Genomic DNA, 20,067 nt, shown 5'->3' on the forward strand with positions numbered 1-20,067 from the left:
AGAGAGAGAGAGAGAGAGAGAGAGAGAGAGAGAGAGAGAGAGAGACAGGGAGAGACAGACAGACAGACAGACAGACAGACAGACAGAGAGAGACAGAGAGAGAGAGAGACAGACAGAGAGAGAGACAGAGAGAGACAGAGAGAGAGAGACAGAGAGAGACAGAGAGAGAGACAGAGACAGAGACAGAGAGAGAGACAGAGAGAGACAGAGACAGAGAGGGAGAGAGAGAGACAGAGAGACAGAGAGAAAGAGAGAGAGAGAGGGAGAGAGAGAGACAGAGAGTAAGAGAGATTTAATCTATTTACAGAGAAAAAAACCAAATGATTTTTCAAATAATTCCCAATATTCATTTATAGTCACACAATTGATAAGACAAATAATTTTTAATCTTAAATTAAAGCAAATCCCAAAAGATAAGCTGTAAACCTAGTTCTAGTTATTGTTTATGTTTGAAGGTAAAAAAAAATAAAAGTTGCCTTTAAAATCTACAAAGAGAAATTTTTGCTAATTAAAAATGGCTTTTAAAATTCCATTGGATCAGTGAAACTTATTTATTTTTCCCACATGTTTATGTTGCTGTTCTGAGTGCTCTCCAAAGAAGTTTCAGCTGGTAAGCCCCTGGCTGCAAGATTTTAGGATGGAACATGTTAAAATTTTTATAAGATCATTAACAATCAAAGCACCATTCTTGGATGGTGATTCAAAGTACTTTCGAGCCATTACATACAACTAAGCTTGCCAGTGGCCCTACTGGGGAGATATTGGTCTGGAATTATTATCCTGTTTCCATACCTGGTAATTTAATATCTGACTTTTCAAAGTCAATGGCAGGGGTACAAAAGTATCCAGTAGGGTGCCTGGTCCCTAATGGGAACTAAGAAAAAGCAAGAAAGATTTAAGTTCATAGAATTATAGGATTTAGAGCTAGGAGAAATCTTAGAAATTAACCCAATTCAAGTCAAGTCAATATTTAAAACGCCTCCTATAAATGGAGAAAGCATTGTGCTGGAAAAGGGGTTGGCGAAGGGAGGGAAATACACTATTTAGATGTGATGTAAGTCCAGTTTTCATGAAGCTGATGGTCTGGTAGAGGCATATGATATATACCCAAATAACTATAATATAAGAAAGATACAAGCAAAATATTATGTGAAGTTTCAAAGGAAGAAGAAAAAGTTAGATTTGGAATGAGGAAGGCATTCTAAGCATGGGGAACAGCGTGAGCTAAAACACAATGTGCTTTATGTGGTGTTCAAATTCATTCTAATTCTACTAAAAACAATCAAAATGGTCTCGTTTGGATCATTATTCATATCAACAAAATGAGTTATTTAATTAATATAGATACTAGATGTTCAATTAAAACTCAGAAAGAGACCAGATTCCATTAAATCAACTTATTTCAATTCAACCACCATTTATTAAGTTTCTACTCTGTTCTTACAACAACAAAAAAACAGTCTTTGCCTTCAGGGAACTTCCATGGTGTGGGATGGGGGGGGTGACCTTGGAGGAGGGGATATAATGGGTAAACAAATAAGTTATTAGAGTCATTTCTGTGGTTTGGGAGGCAGAGAATTAAGAACACTAATAAGGTATGAGGGGTGGAGTAGAAGGTCTGTAAAGGCCCCACGTAGGAAATAGCACCTGAACTAAACCTTGAAGGGAACCCAGAGGTAGAACCAAGCATGAGGCACAGCCTGTGCAAAGACGTGTAGACAGGAGATGGGATGTTAGGTACATGAAACAGCAAGTAGTCCAGTTTTGCTTGAATTCAGAGTGTGTGAAAAGGAGTAGCAATATGCAATAACCTGAGAAAGATGGGCTGAATCCGGCTTGTGAAGGGATTTTACTGACAGAGAATTGTGTATTTTATTTTAGAGATCACAGGGAGTCATAGAAGTTCCTTGAGCAATGTAGTCACATGGTAAGATATGTGCTTTAGGAATATCACTCTGACAGTTATATGGACAGTGGATAGAAGGGAGCAGGGAGGAGACTGGTGCCAGAGAAGCCAATTAGGAGGTCCCTGCCTAAGAAATGTGATAGGTATAATAGAGATAGAATGAACAATATTTGGCACCTGGGTACATAGTGAAAGAGGGTCAAAAGCAAAGTATGCCTCCAAGATTGAGAAGGATCGTGGTAGACATGTCAGAAATAAGGCAGCTTGGAAAAGACATAAATTTGGGGGAAATATGAGTTCTATTTTAGACATATTGAGTTTCAGGACATAATAGTTAGAAATGGCCTATTAATAATCAATCAGCTCTAATTAGGGACCTACTATGTGTCAGGCACTATACTAAGTAACTGGTTCCTGGCACATTGGAAGTACTTAATAAATGCTTTTAGACTGACTGATAAATATTACACTTGAGCTTGGGAGAGGAAGTGGGGCTGTATATGTAGATAGAAATAATCATGGAACCAATGGGAACTGATGAGGTTATTATTAAATGAAAGAGTATAGATGGAGATGAGAAGTCTGCCCAGGATAGAAGTTTGTAGGGCGCCCACAATGAGGGGCGTGATGTAGATGATGATCCAGGCAAAGAGGGAAAAGAGTGGTCAGGGAGGTAGGAGGAAAAAGAAAAAGTAATGTCATGAAAAGTAGAGGGAGGAGAGAGGAGTCCACAGCATCAAATGCATCAGAGAGGTCTAGTATGGAAACCCAGAGAAGGCCACCAGATTTGGCAATTAAGAGATCGCCGGGAACTACTTTGAAGGAAGCAGTTTCAGTAAAAATGATGAGGTCAGAAGCTTGATTGCAAAACGAGGGAGAGGAGAGGAAGTAGGGAAAATAAATACAGACACTTCTAGTTTGGTTTGGTTTGGTTTTTCTAATCAGTTTCCAAAGCTACGAGCCAGTTCAGGATGTGTAATGTCTTCTCGCTGGTGTTCTTTGTCCTTCTTTCTCAAAGAGGACCTTGGCATCAGGAAGGTGATGTCATGACTTACAAGCAAATTGGATTTAAGTGAGGGAGGTTCTGTGCAAAGTCACCAACCTCACTTTCTTCTCTGGAACCATCTGGGTCTAGTGGTGAGATATAAATCAGGACAACTGGAGATGGCCCCACTGTGTAAAGGCAAAAGGGGTAGAGAAGAAGAAACTATTGTGAAATAAACATGAAGAAGAGGGAGTTGGATTTGTTCAAGGATGTTCCAGCAGGCAGGGGATGGAAGCCATGGAGAGGGAGAGTTTTGGCTTCTCATAAAGGAATTGTCTTGGATCTGGAGCGACTCAACAATAAAACAAAATTCTTTGGGAGGCAGTGAATTCCTCATCACTGGAGATAGAGACCAAATGGCCATCATTAACATTGTCATAGTAATATTTGTAATGCACTTTCAAGTTCAGAGTTTACGAGATGCATCTTGTTTGAGCCTATGTGGTTGATACTGTTGATATCATTAACCACATTTAATGTATTAGAAAACAGGGAGAGAGGAATCAAGTGATTTGCTTATGGCCACACGGCAAGTGTCAGAATCAGAATCTGAACTCAGGTCTCTCCTGACTCCAAGTCCAACACTCTATCTATCCACTGTACTACTTTTATCAAAAGATATTATAGAAAAGGGTCTTCCATGGGATAGGCTGGTAGATTCCATAAACTCTAAGTTGTCTTTCAATCTAATATTCTGTTTTCAGTCTTGTTGAAAAGAAATGACTTAGTATAAAACCTGGATGTCACTCTGCTTGGCCACATTCGTACTGGCTGCTTTTGTGTTCACTGAGAAAGAAGTTTGGGAATGACTAGATCTTACCTGTTAGATTTCTCCCATAGCACATTCCCTCTTCTCTCACTCCAGGCCTGGGAATTTGCTTATTTCCCTAAATCTTCTGTTAATATACTTTCCTGTAGAAATGCCAATCTCTTCCTGACCTAACACATAGCAAAGGGGTTCCTTCCCTATGGAAGCGGAGGGAAGGGATATCACTAGGGGGTCTGCTATATACAGATCCAGGAGACTAGCAACCTGCCACCCTTCCATGCTGGTCACAAGAGGGAACAAGACCTGAGCTGAGATCTCCAGCTGAGCAAAGCAAAGCTCCCTGGACATGTCTGGTTGCTCTTACAGCATTAGAATTACTGAAGTGGGGGCGGCCAGGTAGCACAGTGAGTAAGAGCACCAGCTCCAGTGTCGGGATGACCTGGGGATCAAATCCTGGGCTCAGACACTTAGCACCCACCCAGAAACACCTGGCCATGTAACCTTGAGCAAGTTACTTAACCCCAATTGCTTACACAAAAAAAAAGGATTACTGAAGTGCTAGCTGGAAAGGCTGCACTTGGTGGAATACAGCTGGGGTTTAAGCATTGGATCCGGTATCTCTTGCAGTCTTGCTCACCAAATTAATTAAAATTGGCTTGGAGACTAAAATTGTTGATGTTCAGTCATGTCCAACTCTTCATGACCCCATTTGGAGTTTTCTTGGCAAAGATACTGAAGAAGTTTGCCGTATCCTTCTCTAGCTCATTTTGCAGATGAGGAAACTGAGGCGAACAGGGTTGAGTGACTTGCCCAGGGTCACACAGGTAATACGTGTCCTCGGACAGATTTGGACTCAGGAAGAGGAGTCTTCCTGCCTCTAGACCCCGTGCTCTATCCACTGTGCTGCCTAACTGCCCAGAAGAAGACTCCAGAAGACTTTGAATACTTATAGGAATTCATCCCTGCTCCTTATCCCATCCAATAAAGCAAGTGCTATTGTTGAGTCATGTCCAACTTTTTGTGACCTTCTGGACCATATTGTCCATGGGGTTTTCTTGGCAGATACTGGAATGGTTTGCCATTTTCTTTTCCAGTGGATTAAAGCAGGCAGAGGTTAAGTGACTTGCCCAGGGTCACACAGCTAGTAAGTGTCTGAGGCCAGATTTAAACTCTGGGCCCAATGCTCTATCTACTGTGCCACCTAGATGACATTAGTGTGGTGGATCTAAAACTTAGCGGAAGAATTTAAAGGAAAACTCCTGAAAAAAAATAGCAGTGAGGATATTGGCTGGTGGAAGGGTGTTTCATGGGTCTCCCATTAATAATCTGAAAGGCAGAGTGAATGGTGGGTTTAAGAAATGCCTGACAGGACAGCTTCTCTCTCTGGAGCTCATCTATGTGCCTGCGCACAGATGCCTACAGATGGATGGGGTCAATCAGCAAGCATTGACTAAATGCTGACTATGGGCAGGGCAGAAGATACTAGAAGATACTATACCTGCTATTAAGGAGAATCCAGCTGGCGATATAAAATAAAAATGGACAAAAAACTAATGGCATAATGTTCAGGCTATTATGCCCCTCTATAACTTAGTAGGAGAGAGAGAGACAGAGAAAGAAAAAGAGAGAGAGAGAGAGAGAGAGAGAGAGAGAGAGAGAGAGAGAGAGAATGTGTTTAAACAAAAGCTTAGAGGTCAAATTTGAACCCAAATAGTCCTAGCTCCCAGTTGAACATTCTCTCCACTTTGCCAAACTGTTTCTAAATAGCATCAATGAGAAAGGCAACGTGGCAAAAGGGATAGAGACTTGACCTCCCAGCCAGAAAGACCTGGGTTCAAATCCTGACTCTGGGCAAGTCACTTTAGCCTCTTAGAAGCCCATACAAGATTCTAAAACCTTTACATTTCAAAGAAGGTGCCAAACTGTACTAATAGAGGTAGTTCCTCATTGGCTACTTTCTAGATCTAAGAAGTCATAGGTTCAATAAAGAAATAACAATGAAAGAGATAGTTAAATTTATCACAAGGCTGTGCATGATCTGTGAGACAGGTGATAAATGTCAGAAAAACTCAGATGACCAGGAAATGACCATTGACTGGAATTTCCTGGGGAGGATTCGTGGGGGATGGAGCAGAGGTAGATCTTGAAGACCACCCTGACTCCTGAGGGGTGGGAGAGGCAGATGCATGTTTCATATGGCAATGATAGAGAAAAGTATTTTTAAATTCATTGATGCCCTTTGTTGTCCTTAGTTCAGGAGAGGGCTGGGAACTGAACCGAAGTGAAACTTGGTCTTATCAAAGATCCTCTAGTTCTACAGATTTGTGTGACCAAACACCAGAGTATCAAATGGCCAGCCTTGCAGATATGGAGACAGAAGCAGAAGAAGAGTGGCCTGGGCAGGCTTTGTCTGACCCCAACACAGCCACCACCACTCTGGGGCAGGGGTGGGAGTGGGGGGTGGGGTTTTCCTTAAGCTGTTTTAGGATTTGCCTCTTTCTCCTAACTCCTGAGAGCTGGGATGAAAAAAGGATTCCTATCAATGTCTTTCTTCCAAAAGGGCTTGTAAGGAAAACGAGGTGGGAGAATAAGTAGTGAGTTTCTGGTTAGGAGATAGCTGAAATCCGTCCTTAGAATGGGCATCCGTGTCTCCTTCTGTTAACATTCCAAGTGAGTAGAAGGGAAAGCAAGAGAGGCAGAGCATCACAGCCCACAGAAAGATGGGTACATGTGATTGCCTGCCTTGTGTCATTAGAGTTACCTGAGTCCCTCTCTCTCACCACATCGCATATCCCATGGCCTGCCATGGTGGTGCTCTAGGGACTTTCTGAAGCATCAAACTGCATTAGCAGGCCTGGGAATGGGACTCCTGCCTGCTCACTGGAGTCCAGTCAAGGGATAAAGAGGGGGCCGCAGTGAGGAATTAGAGATGAAAACACAGCAGTCATCAGCCCAGGTTTCAAAATGATCCTTTAAACTGCCTTGGTAATATAATAATAATGTGCGTGTGTTTTCACATGTGCATTTTTAGCTGTTCTGTCATTTCAGTCATGTCTGACTTTTTTTTTTTTGCTTTTTGGAGGGCAATTGGGGTTAAGTGACTTGCCCAAGGTCACCATGTCTGACTTTCTATGACCCTATTTGGGTGGTTCTTGGCAAAGATACTGGAGTAGTTTGCATTTCCTTCTTCAGCTCGTTTTACAGATGAGGAAAATGAGGCAAACAGGGTTACACAGCTAGTCAGTATCAGAGGCTGGATTTGAACTCAGTAAGATGAGCCTCCCTGACTCTAGGCCCAGTACTCTATCCACAGCTCCCCCAGCGGCTCCCCACATTACCATCTGTGTCCTAGCATTGTCCAGCAAGACATCAGGAGCTGGTAGCAGTATCTGCATTGGGAGCCAAGGACAGACTGAATTTACTGTACCACAGGGAGCCCGGCAGATAAACGCTACCATGCCTGTGATTCTTATGTATACAATTCAGGTTCGAAGACCTCTTGGCACTTAGTCCTATGAGTGATGGATAGATTGTGACATATTCTAACCAATTAAGGCTAAAATGAGGTGGTTGGTGTGGAACCCATTCTTACATATGCACTCATACACATGTTCCTTTTACACGTCTGTGTAAGACTGTAGAGCTGGGGGCTTGGGGGATCATCTCTCACAGGGCTCTGGCTCTGGAATTGGGCAGAAGAAGGTTCAGTCCTAAAGGAGCCTGCCTCTACAGATCAGGCTTCTTTCACATTCTTATTATATCTCCTTTGAAATTATTCCAGGAAAACCCCCACAAATAAAAACGAGATTTGCCTCCTATCTCAGATTCCCCCAAAAGGTATAATTAACAAGATCCCTTCTGGAAAGTTGCTTGTTGTACAAAAGAGTAGGTGTCAGGTATAGGACAACTATTTCTATCCTCCACTACCAAAGAAATGCTTAAAATTCAGGAGACTCATAAACACACATTGATAAACATTTGAAACGGGAACCAGTAAGCGTTGGCTCTTTTTGTTCTCTCCTGACTTGTAGCGCTGCTGGGCGTATTTCTCTTTCACCTCTTATTGAACTATTTTAGCCACAACTCCTCCCAGGTTCGTATATTCTGCCCAGGCGATTAGGCACGGGTCATTTTCCTGGAAAGGGTCATCTTCCCTTCCAAGAAGGATGTAGCTGCAGAAAGGACCTGCCACTGGCGTAACCAACAGCTGGATCTTTCATCAGCTCTGGACCTCTCAAGCCTACAAGGTGCTGCCAAGTCTATGAACATTCATCTCAAAATTATTGTTCAGGTGCCTGAGCTCAGGGAAAGAAACACAAAGCAGAAGAGGCAGCTAAGAACTTGAGGTCCAGTCTTGGGCTTGCTGCCATGGGTATGCCAGCCCCATAGGTGCTCCTGGGGAGGAAGAGAGAAAGCTGCTCCCTCACTAAAAGTCCAAGGGAGAGAAGTGAGAATCCCAAAGCCTGTGACTGAGAGACAGAGAACAAGTGTAGACAGCTTTTCTCTTAATTCTACCAAGTGGGCAGCATTTTCTGGATTAGTTGCCAATCGAAATAATTTATGTTTAGATATGTTATATTTGTGCCTTCACTCCGTTGTTGTTTTATAAGTACACTAGCATACGTTCCATATCTCCCAGAAGCCCTATATGTTTTTTCACCACTGCCTTGCTGCCCTCACCCAAGATGACAAGAACTTTCAGGGTTTTTGTTTGTTTGTTTGTTTTTGCTTTTTGGAGGGGGGAGGGCAGGCAATTGGCGTTAAGTGACTTGACCAAGGTTACATGGCTAGTAAGTGTTAAGTGTCTGAGGCCAGATTTGGACTCAGGTCTTCCTTACTTTAGAGCTGGTGCTCTATTCACTGTGCCACGTAGCCGCCCCCAATGACAAGAACTTTCACAGAGGAAAATGAGTTGGCAACACTTTGAAGGGACCTAGCTTGCAACCCCAAATATACATTACAGTGTACTCCGAATTACCCTGCCACACACTTTGGAGATAATAACAGTGAGCAATGTTGATGACCAGAAGGAGTGTTGGCCTGGATTAGACTATTTTGTGAAACGGGATCAAGACATTTTGTGGTGGTTATTGTTTTCTCTCAGCATTAAGGATACAATTGACCTTCATTCTCCATAATTAAAAACACTATCTCTCTGAGTGAAAATGAAAAATTGAGGAACAAAGAAAGCAGATAAAATTGTACCCTTGTCTTCCCCTTCCTCACCCTGTGGTTTGAGCAGGATGTATTTTGGTAGTGTTCAGGTACTAGGTCATCAGAATTTAGTTGGCTCTCCTTGGGATAGTTCAGCCCTGAAGATGGCTAGATTGGACTGTGACTGCTCAAATGACACAGAAAACCATAACTCTGCTGTCATTTCTAGAATATTCGGCCCTTTCACCATAGGAAGCAGAGGGGAACAACATATGTTTCCCTTCCTAGTAGAGTATCATTAACAGTTCTTTTTTCTTTCCTAAAATACCTTCTTACCACCCAAGAAATTTGTCAGCTATTAGAATACCTGTTCTTTTCGAACAGAGACATAACTAGAGAGGGTCCAGGGCTTTTTCTCAGGTATTAAAATTTAGGGGATAATAACAGCCCTTATGGTCATTAGCAGAATAGAAACAACTGAACTTAGCACCTAATTAGTACATACAATTACTTAAACTAAAAACTAACAGAGGGTACCTTCTTCTTTCCTTTGACTGGTGCCCTCCAAGTAAGCTGTTACCCTCACCACACTTGGTAGAGTAGCTTTCATGGGTCCCAGGATCTCTATTCCATCTCCTCTACAACTGAATTTGCCTTAAAAAGTTGATTGAGTTGACTTCATGATGCTTGCCCCACTTTCATATTATGAACCTTGCCCCAGGTGTGAAAAATGCTAACTATGCTTCTGGTTCCAAGATAATAATTTATTAATCATAATAGTAACAACAACAACAAATGATTATTATTACTTTTCCAATAGAGTATACGTTCCTTAAAGGAAGAGGCTGTTTTCATTTTTATCTCTATCTCAGACATCTAACACAGTGACTTACAGAAAGGAAAACAGATTGGACCTATGATTTCATTAGAATAGAGAGGTCCCAGGTAAGGGAAGGATTGCAGAGAAGGACCATTCTTAAATTCGTTCATGATTTCTCATATGCATGTATCCTGCCAACTGGTACAGATTGCTATCCATCCATTTTTTTCCTCATCCTATGTTAATCATGTCTATGTCTTTCTGATAATAATCCACCATAGAGAATCTAAATATGCTTTGATAATTTGAATATATCATGAATACAAATTCAATATTTGGGCGATCTATTCATCATCACTCCTTCTCAGTATGTAACTAGACTGCCTCTTTAATGATGAGGCAGCTAGGTGATAAAGTGTGATAGAACTTGGAATCAAGAAGCCCTGAGTTCAAATTTGACCTTGGTCACTTAACTTCTGTCTGCCTTGGTTTTCTTATCTGTAAAATGGGGATAATAATGTCACCTATTTTCCAGGGTTGTTTTGAGGATAAAATGAGATAATATTTTTAAAGCACATTGCAAACCTTTAAAGCACTATATGAATACTAGTTATTATTATTATGACTTTTTATACCACGTCTTGTGTACAAGTCATCATTGCTAATATATTTCACCTTGTGTCTTCCAAGGCTCTCATAGGTCATCTGCAAAAGCATGAGACATCTAAATTATAAGCTTTTGCCTATAAGACGTTAAGCCTTTTGACATTCATTTTCAGAATCTTATATTCTAACATAATTTTAACTGTCTTCCTCTTCTCATGCCCGTCTTTTCTTTCAATTTACCTAGTATCAAGGTACCTGTTGATTTAATTTGGAGCTTGTCAAGTGTTTCAGACTTTCCTCTTTAATCTCTACCAAAGATAGTAACATGTAAACTGAATCTATCATCATGATAGGCTGTTTGCTTACATTCATTGCTAGCCCTGAAAGGTGAAATAATGGAATGTCCCATGAAATGATGTTTTTTGTTGCCTTTGGGTACAGGATAAAATAACTCCACTATTTTCCTCATGAATGAGCCATTCTTCTATTTATCTACAGCTTATGTCTTCTGGTTGAGTTTAGTACAATATTCAACTCCATTTATTTATTTATTTTAATCTTCAGTTCTAAATTCTCTCCCTCTCCCAACCCCCCCCTTCCCCATTGAGAAAGCAAGAAATAAGATACCCATTATAATATAAGCTCATGTAAAACATATTTTCACATTAGCCATGTTGCAAAAAAGCAAGAAAAATAAAGTGAAAAAAGGCTTAAATCTGCACCAAGAGTTTATCCGTTTTCTCTAGAGATGGATAGCAATTTTTATCATGAGTCCTTCGAATTGTAGATCACTCAGAGTAACTAAGTCTTTCCCAGTTGTTTATCATTACAATATTGTTGATGCTGTGATCAGTGTTCTCCTGGTTCTGCTCCATTCACTTTGTATCAGCCCACATAAATCTTCCCAAGTTGCTCTGAAACCATCTTTCTTAGACTTTCTTATAGCACAGTAATAGTCCATAACAATCATATACCACAACTTATTTAGCCATTCTCCAATTAATGGGCATCCCCTCAATTTCTAATTCTTTGCCAATACAAAAAGAATTTTTATAAATATCTTTGTACATATCAATCCTCTCTATTTCTCTTTTATCCCTTTATTTCAATTCAATTTAGCAAGGATTTATTAAGCACCTACTATACGCAAGCCATTATACTATGTATGTGGTTCAGTACCTTCAGAATTGTGTCTATCTCTCATTGATCACTGGACAAAGATGGCATATTTGAAGTACCAATAGTTAAATTATTGTTTGGAAACTAACAACAATGGGATTTGAAACATTCTCTGGCCCCCTTTCCACCATTCTGCCACTCTCAATTTAAAGTGGGATGGGGGTTGCATAATACTGGGGGATGTTTCATGCTTTTGTCTGTTTCGCATAAAGGCAGTATCATGGATGGAATATTAGGCTTGGAGTTCAAATCTCACCTTGGGAACACTCACTAGCTGTGTGATCTTGGATAAGTCATTTGAAACCTATGTGCTGCAAACAACTCTTTAGGACTTCTAAAATAAGTCATAGGGTTTGTTAGAGGGCTGCTGATGAAATCATGGATCCTTCGTGTATCTGTATCACCCTGGTGGCCTCTATATCAAGTAAGGCTCTGGGGAAAGACTTTTGTTAAGGGAGAAAGAGAAGAAAGAAAGATGTTCAGTCTCTCTAAACCTTTCCACTTTTCCCAGAAGAAACACTGCCAGAAAAAAGCATCTTTTCAACCAGTTGCCCCGTACTAGGAATTCAAAGACAGTCGCCTCCGGTCTCCTTACTGAGTCTCTTGAGCTGCAGGCAGTACTGCTCTTCAGGGGCAAGCAGGAGAGGGAACTGAATCTCTATGCATAAAAGAACCATAAGAAATAAACTTGGCATAAGTATTTTTTCAGCCAAAATGAATTTGTAGGTCACTCAGGCTGTTTGCAAGGCCCTCTGGCTATGAAGCAAACAGTGAGATATGTCTAGATACTCAGCTTTTATCCAAGGGAGACATACTATAGCTAGGCTGGCCCTTCATCACCTCTCCTGTGTGATCTCTTAACAGACTCACTCAGTAAGATTATACTAATGCTGGGGGGCATGAAGGGAATTGAAGAAAACGACATAGCTTTGCGTAGATTTTTCTCTTCTCCCAACTCCTATCCCAGCGGCTTTACAAGGTACATCTTCTGATATAAAACAATTCTGCCTGGAAAATAAGATAAACCCCATCCTGACTGTGTTCGGAGGCATGCTGGTCACATCTCTTACACAAATTTCCTCCAAAGATATTGTGAAAGCTTTACTTATTTATACCATGCAGTCCTATCTCTACAAAGAGTAAATTAAACTCCCCTTCTAAATGAGGGTTTCAGCTACAGAGAGTATTTAAATAGAGTCTGGAGCATGTTCACTAATAGGCAAAGTCCCAAGGTGGTGGAATTGTCAGAAAGATGAAGTGCTTTTATACCAGTGTAGTTTTATAGGCATAACCTTAATATACTACATTTTTAAGAGGGAAGGTGAAAGATTCTCACTTAACAAAATCTACAAGGATTTAGTTCAGTCAGTAGGAAAAATAAAGTCCTGTCTGCAAGAATTTGTTCAGCTCCTAGGCAAGCTTGGGCTAGTTCTACCCCTAGAGGTCCTTGGGTTAGATCCAGATGGTCATTGTAGGAAAAGGACTTTATCCTTCATGTCCTTTGCAGTCCAGGCAGATATCCTCCCATGAGGGACCCTGCCTCCAGACTCACTCAAAAATGAGTTCAATTCTTGGGGACCCTGACCCCAGAGAGAGCAGAAAAAGTATTTCTTGCACTCTCTGGCTCATTCCCCCCCCCCCCCCCAGAGTTCTAGGAAAAATCTCTAAAATGAAGTTTATGACTGAAGAGTACTTTTATTCAAGAAGGATTAATAGAGTCCTTTCTAGAATGACACTGTACAAAAAAAGTAGTAGATGATCAGGTATGGGACAGTTATTTGTTTTCTTTACCACAAAAGGAATGATTTAAATACAAAAGACTCATAAGTGGGTATTGACCAATATTTAAAACATTAGTTTTAAGAAGATCAATTTGACACATAAGTGGAGGATGGACTGAAATGGGAAGAGCCTTAAGGCTAGAAAACCAATCAGTAGCCAAGTGTGAGGTCATGAAGGTCTACAGTGGGGTGGTGACAGTATCAGAGAGTGAGAAATGAGTCATTAGGGCTACTGGGCAGAATTATTTGAAACCATAAAGCCACCAATCTAGCATTTAGTAAATGCTTGTTGACTGAGAGGTCGGTCATCCCTAAGGTCACACAACCATGTATTTGTGAGGAAAGAGCTACTTTTTTTTCAATGTGTAGAAACCAATAGAAAATGACATGTCATAGGTTCATTGTCATAAACCTTAAAGGGATCTCAGGGATCTAGTCCAGTCTCTGTTATTTTCCAGTAGAGGAAATGGAAACCCAGTAAAGTTAAGGGTGACATTCAAGGTCATACAAATAATAAGTAACAGAAGTGGGATTTGAATTTGGATCCTCTCACTCCAGAGGCCATGTTTTTCCCAGTGTACTAAAACACCTCCTCATGAAGCCACCAAGGGATAAAAATGATCTTGACGACATCGTTGGGTAAGGCATGGAAAGTGTAGTCCTGGGAAAAAAGAATGAGTCTCCTGCTGCCCCGCTGACCAGTGATATGAAAAGTTAATACATACCTCTAATCGGCTAAACATTTCACTTACTACAAGGATGTGTATACTCTCTCTCTGTCTGTCTCTCTCTCTGTCTCTGTCTGTCTCTATCTCTCTCTTTCTCTGTCTCTCTATTCCTCTCTCTTAACAAAGCACATTCATTTACATTTATGTCCTATTCATTAGGAGTAGTTAGTAACTTTAAGAGCTTGCCCATTTATCTTTCTAGGTTTCATTAATTCCTGTAGTCTCCAAGATTGGGAGAATTGTTTTTAGACAACAGCACTGAAGCAAAGCCCAATGTGATTTCTGGTTTTTAAATTTGTGATATTGTAGCCTCTCTCTCTAGCATAGCTGACTAGATGAGGATGAGTGGGGATGCCAGAGGTCTCCACCCACTCTAGGGTCTCTAAAGTTGTGCCCCCAAGGTCTCTGCTCAAATCTTCCCCTATAATATATAAGAAAAGTGAACTCTGGGGGCGGCCGGGTGGCCCAGCGAGTAAGAGCACCGGCTCCAGTGTCGGGATGACCTGGGGATCAAATCCCGGCGCAGATACTTAGCACCACACCCAGATATAACTGGCCGTGTAACCTTGAGCAAGTTAACCCCAATTGCTTAAAAATAAAAAATAAAAAAAGAAAAGTGAACTCTGGAACAGGCAACAGTCTGGCTCCGTTTAGCAATGAAGGTCGTCTAGTTCCACTTGTCTAACCATGCTGTTTTTTCTGTCCAGGCAATCTCCCAAGAAGAAGGATGGCCAGTGCCTTCTCTCGGTTTCTAACTGGCCGAAGCGCCTCCCTTCTCTTGGCTGCCGTTGGCACTGGTGCCTTAACAGGGAACTACCTGCTGAATCAGCAGAGTGTGAGCGCTCATGCTCAGGAAAGGACCCGGCTCTTTCCTGCAAGGTAAGTCTCCTGGACTTAAAAATAACTCAAGGTGAGAGTGGATCACGTGCTTTCTCAGTGCTAGAAACCTAGGGTGGGGGTGGGGAGGGTGGTTTACAGGAATGAGAATCCCTGGTCTTGCCCAGCTCTGACAGATGATCAAATAAACATCCGAGTGCCCACGTGTGGAAGGCCCTCCCAGCTAGTCCCACAGAAGATACAAGGAAATATAAAGACATGCCTTCTGTCCTTCAGGCATATAATCTATAGTCAGATTATAAATCTCTATATTGGAGTACAGTAAAACCGAGAAAGCAGTCAAGCCAGATATAATTTTTTTTTTTGACAGGGATATCACAAAATCATAGCCTTTCAGAGTTAGAAGAGATTTCAGTACCCAGCCCATGCTCGGTGTTTTTAACTTGGGGTCTATGAATTAAAAAAAAAATTCAATAAGTGCACTTAATATAATGTTTCCTTTGTAGTCCTATGTATTTTATTTTATGTATTTCACATTATTTTTGAGAAGGGGTCCATAGGATTCACTATATTGCCAAAGAGGTCCAAGACACAGAGAAGTTTAAAGAAGACCCATTTTAGTCTAATCCATCCACCTGAAAAAATATCCTTTAAATATCCTCTAAAATAACCTCTAAAAATATCTTCTAAATAATACCCTCTGCTAGACTGGAAACTCAAGGGTAGAAATTGTTTGCCCTTTTGCTTCTGTGTCTCCAGGGTCTAACAGTGCCTGGCAGACAGTAGGTGCTTAATTAATGCTTGTTGATTGATCAATACCCAGCAAGGCACCATTCAGCCTTTACTTGAAGGCATCCATTGAGGAGGTATCCACTGCCTTTCAAGGCAGCTCCTTTGCACTTTTGTACAATTCTAATTTGGGGGAAATTTTTCCTCACACCAAGCCTAAACACGCCTCTTTGCAGCTTTTACCCACTGCTCCTCAGCAGGCAGGCCAAACAAATTCAATCCCTTGTCAACCTGAAATAAAGAGAAGTGCCAAAGTAGCAACAAGAAGGTGTTTAATTGAGGCAAAGCGATTGATGTTCAGAACACCACACAGCGCGGGAGTGCCAGAGTGCCCACAAAGGGCAAAGGGGCCACAGTTTAAATACACTCTCACTTGGGTCAGTGCTTGGGAGGGGCAGCCACTGGGAGGGTTAAGTGTTTCACAAAATAACCAAAGGCTGGGGGGAGTTACCACTGAGGAGTGGTAACATCTGGTCAGAACAGCGGCCTCCAAGCTTTTGCACTTTTTTTTTTTGAGCTTGTTTGGACCAGCTTGAGTGTCCTCAGGCAGTCCCTTGATTCTAGGGTCAAGGCCAGGTCAGCTCATAGCTAGCTGGCTTCAACACCCTTTTCCATATGAGAATCCTTCCAATACTTAAAGAGGAATCAGGGCAACACTAGAGAAATTGTCTACCTCAATATCAGCAAAGCATTGGACTGATCTTGAAAAATATTTGTTAACAAGATGGAGAGATGTAGGCTCTATTAGATTTAATGGCTTGGGCCTCTCAGTGGCACAGTGGATAGAGAACTGAGCCTGGAGTCAGGAAGACCTGAGTTCAAATTAGGGCTTAGACACTTACTAGCTATTTGACCTTGGGTAAGTCATTTAAACTCTGTCTGCCTCAGTTTCCTCATCTGTAAAATGGGCATATAAATAGCACCTACCTCTCAGAGTTGGTGTGAGGTTCAAATGAGATACTGTTTGTAGAGTGATGATGATGATGGTGATGATGATGATGATGATTGATGATGACAGCTGGACTAGTGGGTTTAAGGAGGGTGGTTTCTAGCAAAATGCCCCATAGACCACTCCTTGGTCTTGTTCTCATGAACATTTTTTTGTGAATGATTTGTGCAAAGTCCTGGTTGGGATGCTCAGTTTGCAGATTATGTGAGGGTAGAAGGACAGATGACAGATACACTGCATTGACTGAATTAGGATCCAAAGAGATTTCAGAGGGTTGGAATGATAGGTCAAATGTGAAAAAGATGATTTTTTTTTTTTGCTTTTTTTTGGAGGGAGAAAGGTAGGGCAATTGGGGTTAAGTGACTTGCCCAAGGTCACACGGCTAGTTTTTGTGTTAAGTGTCTGAGGCCGAATTTGAACTCAGGTCCTCCTGACTCCAGGGCCAGTACTCTAATCACTGTTCCACCTAGCTGCTCCAAGATGATTTTTTTAATAGAGACAAATGTAATGTCACATTTGAGCTCAAAAAATCAATTGCAAGATGAGGATGCTGCTACTGAAAAACTGCTCCTGTGAAAAAAAATTGGAGCTTTCAGTGGGTCAGCATGAGTCAGTAATGTGACATGGCAGCCTCAGACCCCCAAACCATCAGACTTCACTAACAGAAGCACAGGATCCAAAATGAAGACAGTCCCCACTGTAACGAGCTCTGGTCAGGCCTCTTAGGAAGTGCTGTGCTCAGTTCTAGAGGCTGCATTTTAAGAACATGGACAAACAAGGACATACAGAGAAGGGAAGCAGAATGGCAGGCAGACTTGAAATGGGGACTATGAACATTAGTTGAAGGAAGAAGAGAAAAAAACTGAAGTAGGCTGGAAAGCTGTCTTTAAGTATCTTTACTTAGAAGTTAAGGCTATTATGCATTATTTAGTTAGGTTATAAATCTCACTATTAGAGTATGCTTGCAAATAGGAAGCTGTTATGCCAGACAATTTTTTTGGACAGGATTATCACAGAACCTTGGCATTGGGTTTTTTAGCTTTTGGGGATTTTTTTGGGGAGGGAGCTAAATGAAGGGAAAGAACTAAAACTTGGTAGAAGCTGCAAACACTTTCTAGCTGTGTAACCCTTGGCTACCTCTTCAGAGGCTAATCTCTGCCTGCCTCAGTTTCCTCATCTATAAAATAGAGATAATAATATCCCTTAGGGTTGTTGTGAGGAACAAATGAGATAACACGTATCAAATGAATTGCAAACCTTAAAGCACTATATAAATATGTTATTTAACAATTTAGCAAATTATTGAATTGCTTAATAATTTTATAAATAGTCATCATCATCATTATCATCACCACTATTATTAGATAACTGGAAGGGACCTCAAAGTTTTCATTTTACAAAAAAAATCAAGGTCCAAAGATGTTAAATGACTTAACCAAAGTCACACAGGGAGTGTCATAAGTAAGACTAGAACCTGGGTCTTTTGACTTTAGAGCCTATGCTCTTTTCACGGTACCACATTGCCCCTCTCAGTGTGGTGTAAGTTCAATTATTCTTGGATCAAAACTCAGACAACCTGGGACCAAATTCCATCAGGCTATAATTGTCCTGATACACACACAAATGCACACACACACATATATACCTTCATACGTGTGTGCATACACACATACACATATTACATATTCATCTCACAGTGTTGCTTGGTGATCAAATGAGATTGTACATGCAAAATATTTTATGCAATATTCTAGCTATTATTTCTGGAACTTTAACTTTTTTAAAGACAATATTAAAAATGAAATATAAGGTTAATTTAATTTTTTTGTTTCCTCCTATTTTTTCTTTATTATGAGTCATGTCTTTGGGGCTATGGGAGCCAGCTCACAACAAATGGAACCATCAGTTTCTTCCCATGATAAATAGTACATTTGAGCTACTTGTGTTTTTAACTTTTTCTCCTGAATTCTTTTTTTCTTCTGAGCAGCTGCGTCACCAAATGTGCCCCTTGTTTTCTGTGAATGCTGTTTCTGATGAATAGTAGGAAAATAGGTAATGGGCAAAAGCTTATTCCATCTCCCAATATTTCACCTCACCCCCAACCCTTTTTTATTTATGAGTCACTCAAGCCAGGAAATGGTTCCCAAAACGTATCCCCACTGAACACTTGTATCTTCCTCTTTCTGCAGCGCTGACTATCCTGACCTACGCAAGCATAACAACTGCATGGCTGAGTGTCTTACCCCAGCCATCTATGCTAAGCTTCGCGACAAGATGACTCCCAATGGCTACACCCTGGACCAGTGCATCCAGACTGGTGTGGACAACCCTGGCCATCCCTTCATTAAAACTGTAGGCATGGTGGCTGGCGATGAGGAGTCTTATGAGGTAAAGCTGTTGGTTTCTTGCCCCAAGGAGCTGCTAAGGGATCAGCTGTCATTCTACTTGAAGGCAGATTCGAAGAGTGCATTTGAATCCCATGGCACCAGGGAGGGTCCTTAGGATGATTTGGACAGATAATTCTAATTTCCTTTTATTTCTCAAAGGGATGAGCTGTAAACTATATGCCGGAAGATGTAATCTACAGTTCCCACGGTTTGTATTTCATTTGCTGAAGACAGAACAGCATTCCTCCTGCTGATAAATATATTCCATGGCTAAGTTGTGTGATTTTGTCAATTCAATTCAGCTAACATTTATTTGGCACCTATCATACCAAAGGTACTTGTCTGGGCCCTAGAGATATAAAAATGAAATAAGACAGAGACCTACCCCCCAAGGAGCTCACAGTCTAATAAAGGGCATAAGAAATGTATGCAAGAAAACCATAATATAAGTCAGAATGTGAACAGTGAAAAGGAGAGGCTCAGAGTGTTCATGAGATATCTGAGGAGGAATCCATCACTTTTAGTAGGATAACCAGAGAATGCTTCATGGAGGAAATGGTACCTTAGTTGGACCTTGAAGAAAAAGAGGGATTTTAAGGAATGGAAGTGGGGAAGACAGTGGAGCCCATTCAAGACATTAAGGGATAGTGTAAATAAAGACCTAGTAACTAGAAAGAGCAGAACAAGGATAGAGACCAAAAGTCAACTTGGCTGGAAATAGCCGTATAAAAGAGGAATAGTGTGAAACAAGATTAGAAAAGTATTTGTGAATAAAGATTATTGAGTTACCTGAGTGCCAGAACTTTGTTTTGCACGCAGTATTTGAGACATACTATAGGTTTTCAAGGAAAAGAATAAAATGAACAGAGTATTATATTAGGAAGATTATTTGGTATATGAAGTGATTGCATAAAAGATAGACTTGGGGTAGGAAGGCTTGCTATGTTAGTCCAGGTGAGATATGATAAGGCTTGAATTAGGGTGATTGTAGTGGGAATTGGAAATTAAGGGATGGACACAAGGGATATTGTGAAAGTAGCACTGACAATCAGCTGGTTAAGGAGTGAGGTGATAGATAGATAGATAGATAGATAGATAGATAGATAGATAGATAGAT

The 20,067-nt window shown here is 40.9% G+C and overlaps 1 protein-coding gene across 2 annotated transcripts in view; it reads left to right on the forward strand.

Annotated features, from left to right (window-relative positions):
• The window catches only part of CKMT2 (creatine kinase, mitochondrial 2), a 511,259-nt gene that overhangs the window by 474,618 nt on the left and 16,574 nt on the right, over positions 1-20,067 (forward strand). For both annotated transcript variants that reach the window (XM_069085032.1, XM_069085031.1), the window contains exons 3-4: positions 14,696-14,867; positions 18,753-18,951. In XM_069085032.1, the coding sequence (XP_068941133.1) occupies positions 14,716-14,867; positions 18,753-18,951 (351 nt within the window). In that variant the 5' untranslated portion in view covers positions 14,696-14,715. The remainder of the gene's footprint in view (positions 1-14,695; positions 14,868-18,752; positions 18,952-20,067) is intronic.

Source organism: Petaurus breviceps, unplaced genomic scaffold, assembly GCF_028583685.1.
Source record: "Petaurus breviceps papuanus isolate PSGF00001 unplaced genomic scaffold, PetGlider_PUasm1.0 175, whole genome shotgun sequence".
In the NCBI taxonomy this organism is placed as follows: domain Eukaryota; kingdom Metazoa; phylum Chordata; class Mammalia; order Diprotodontia; family Petauridae; genus Petaurus; species Petaurus breviceps.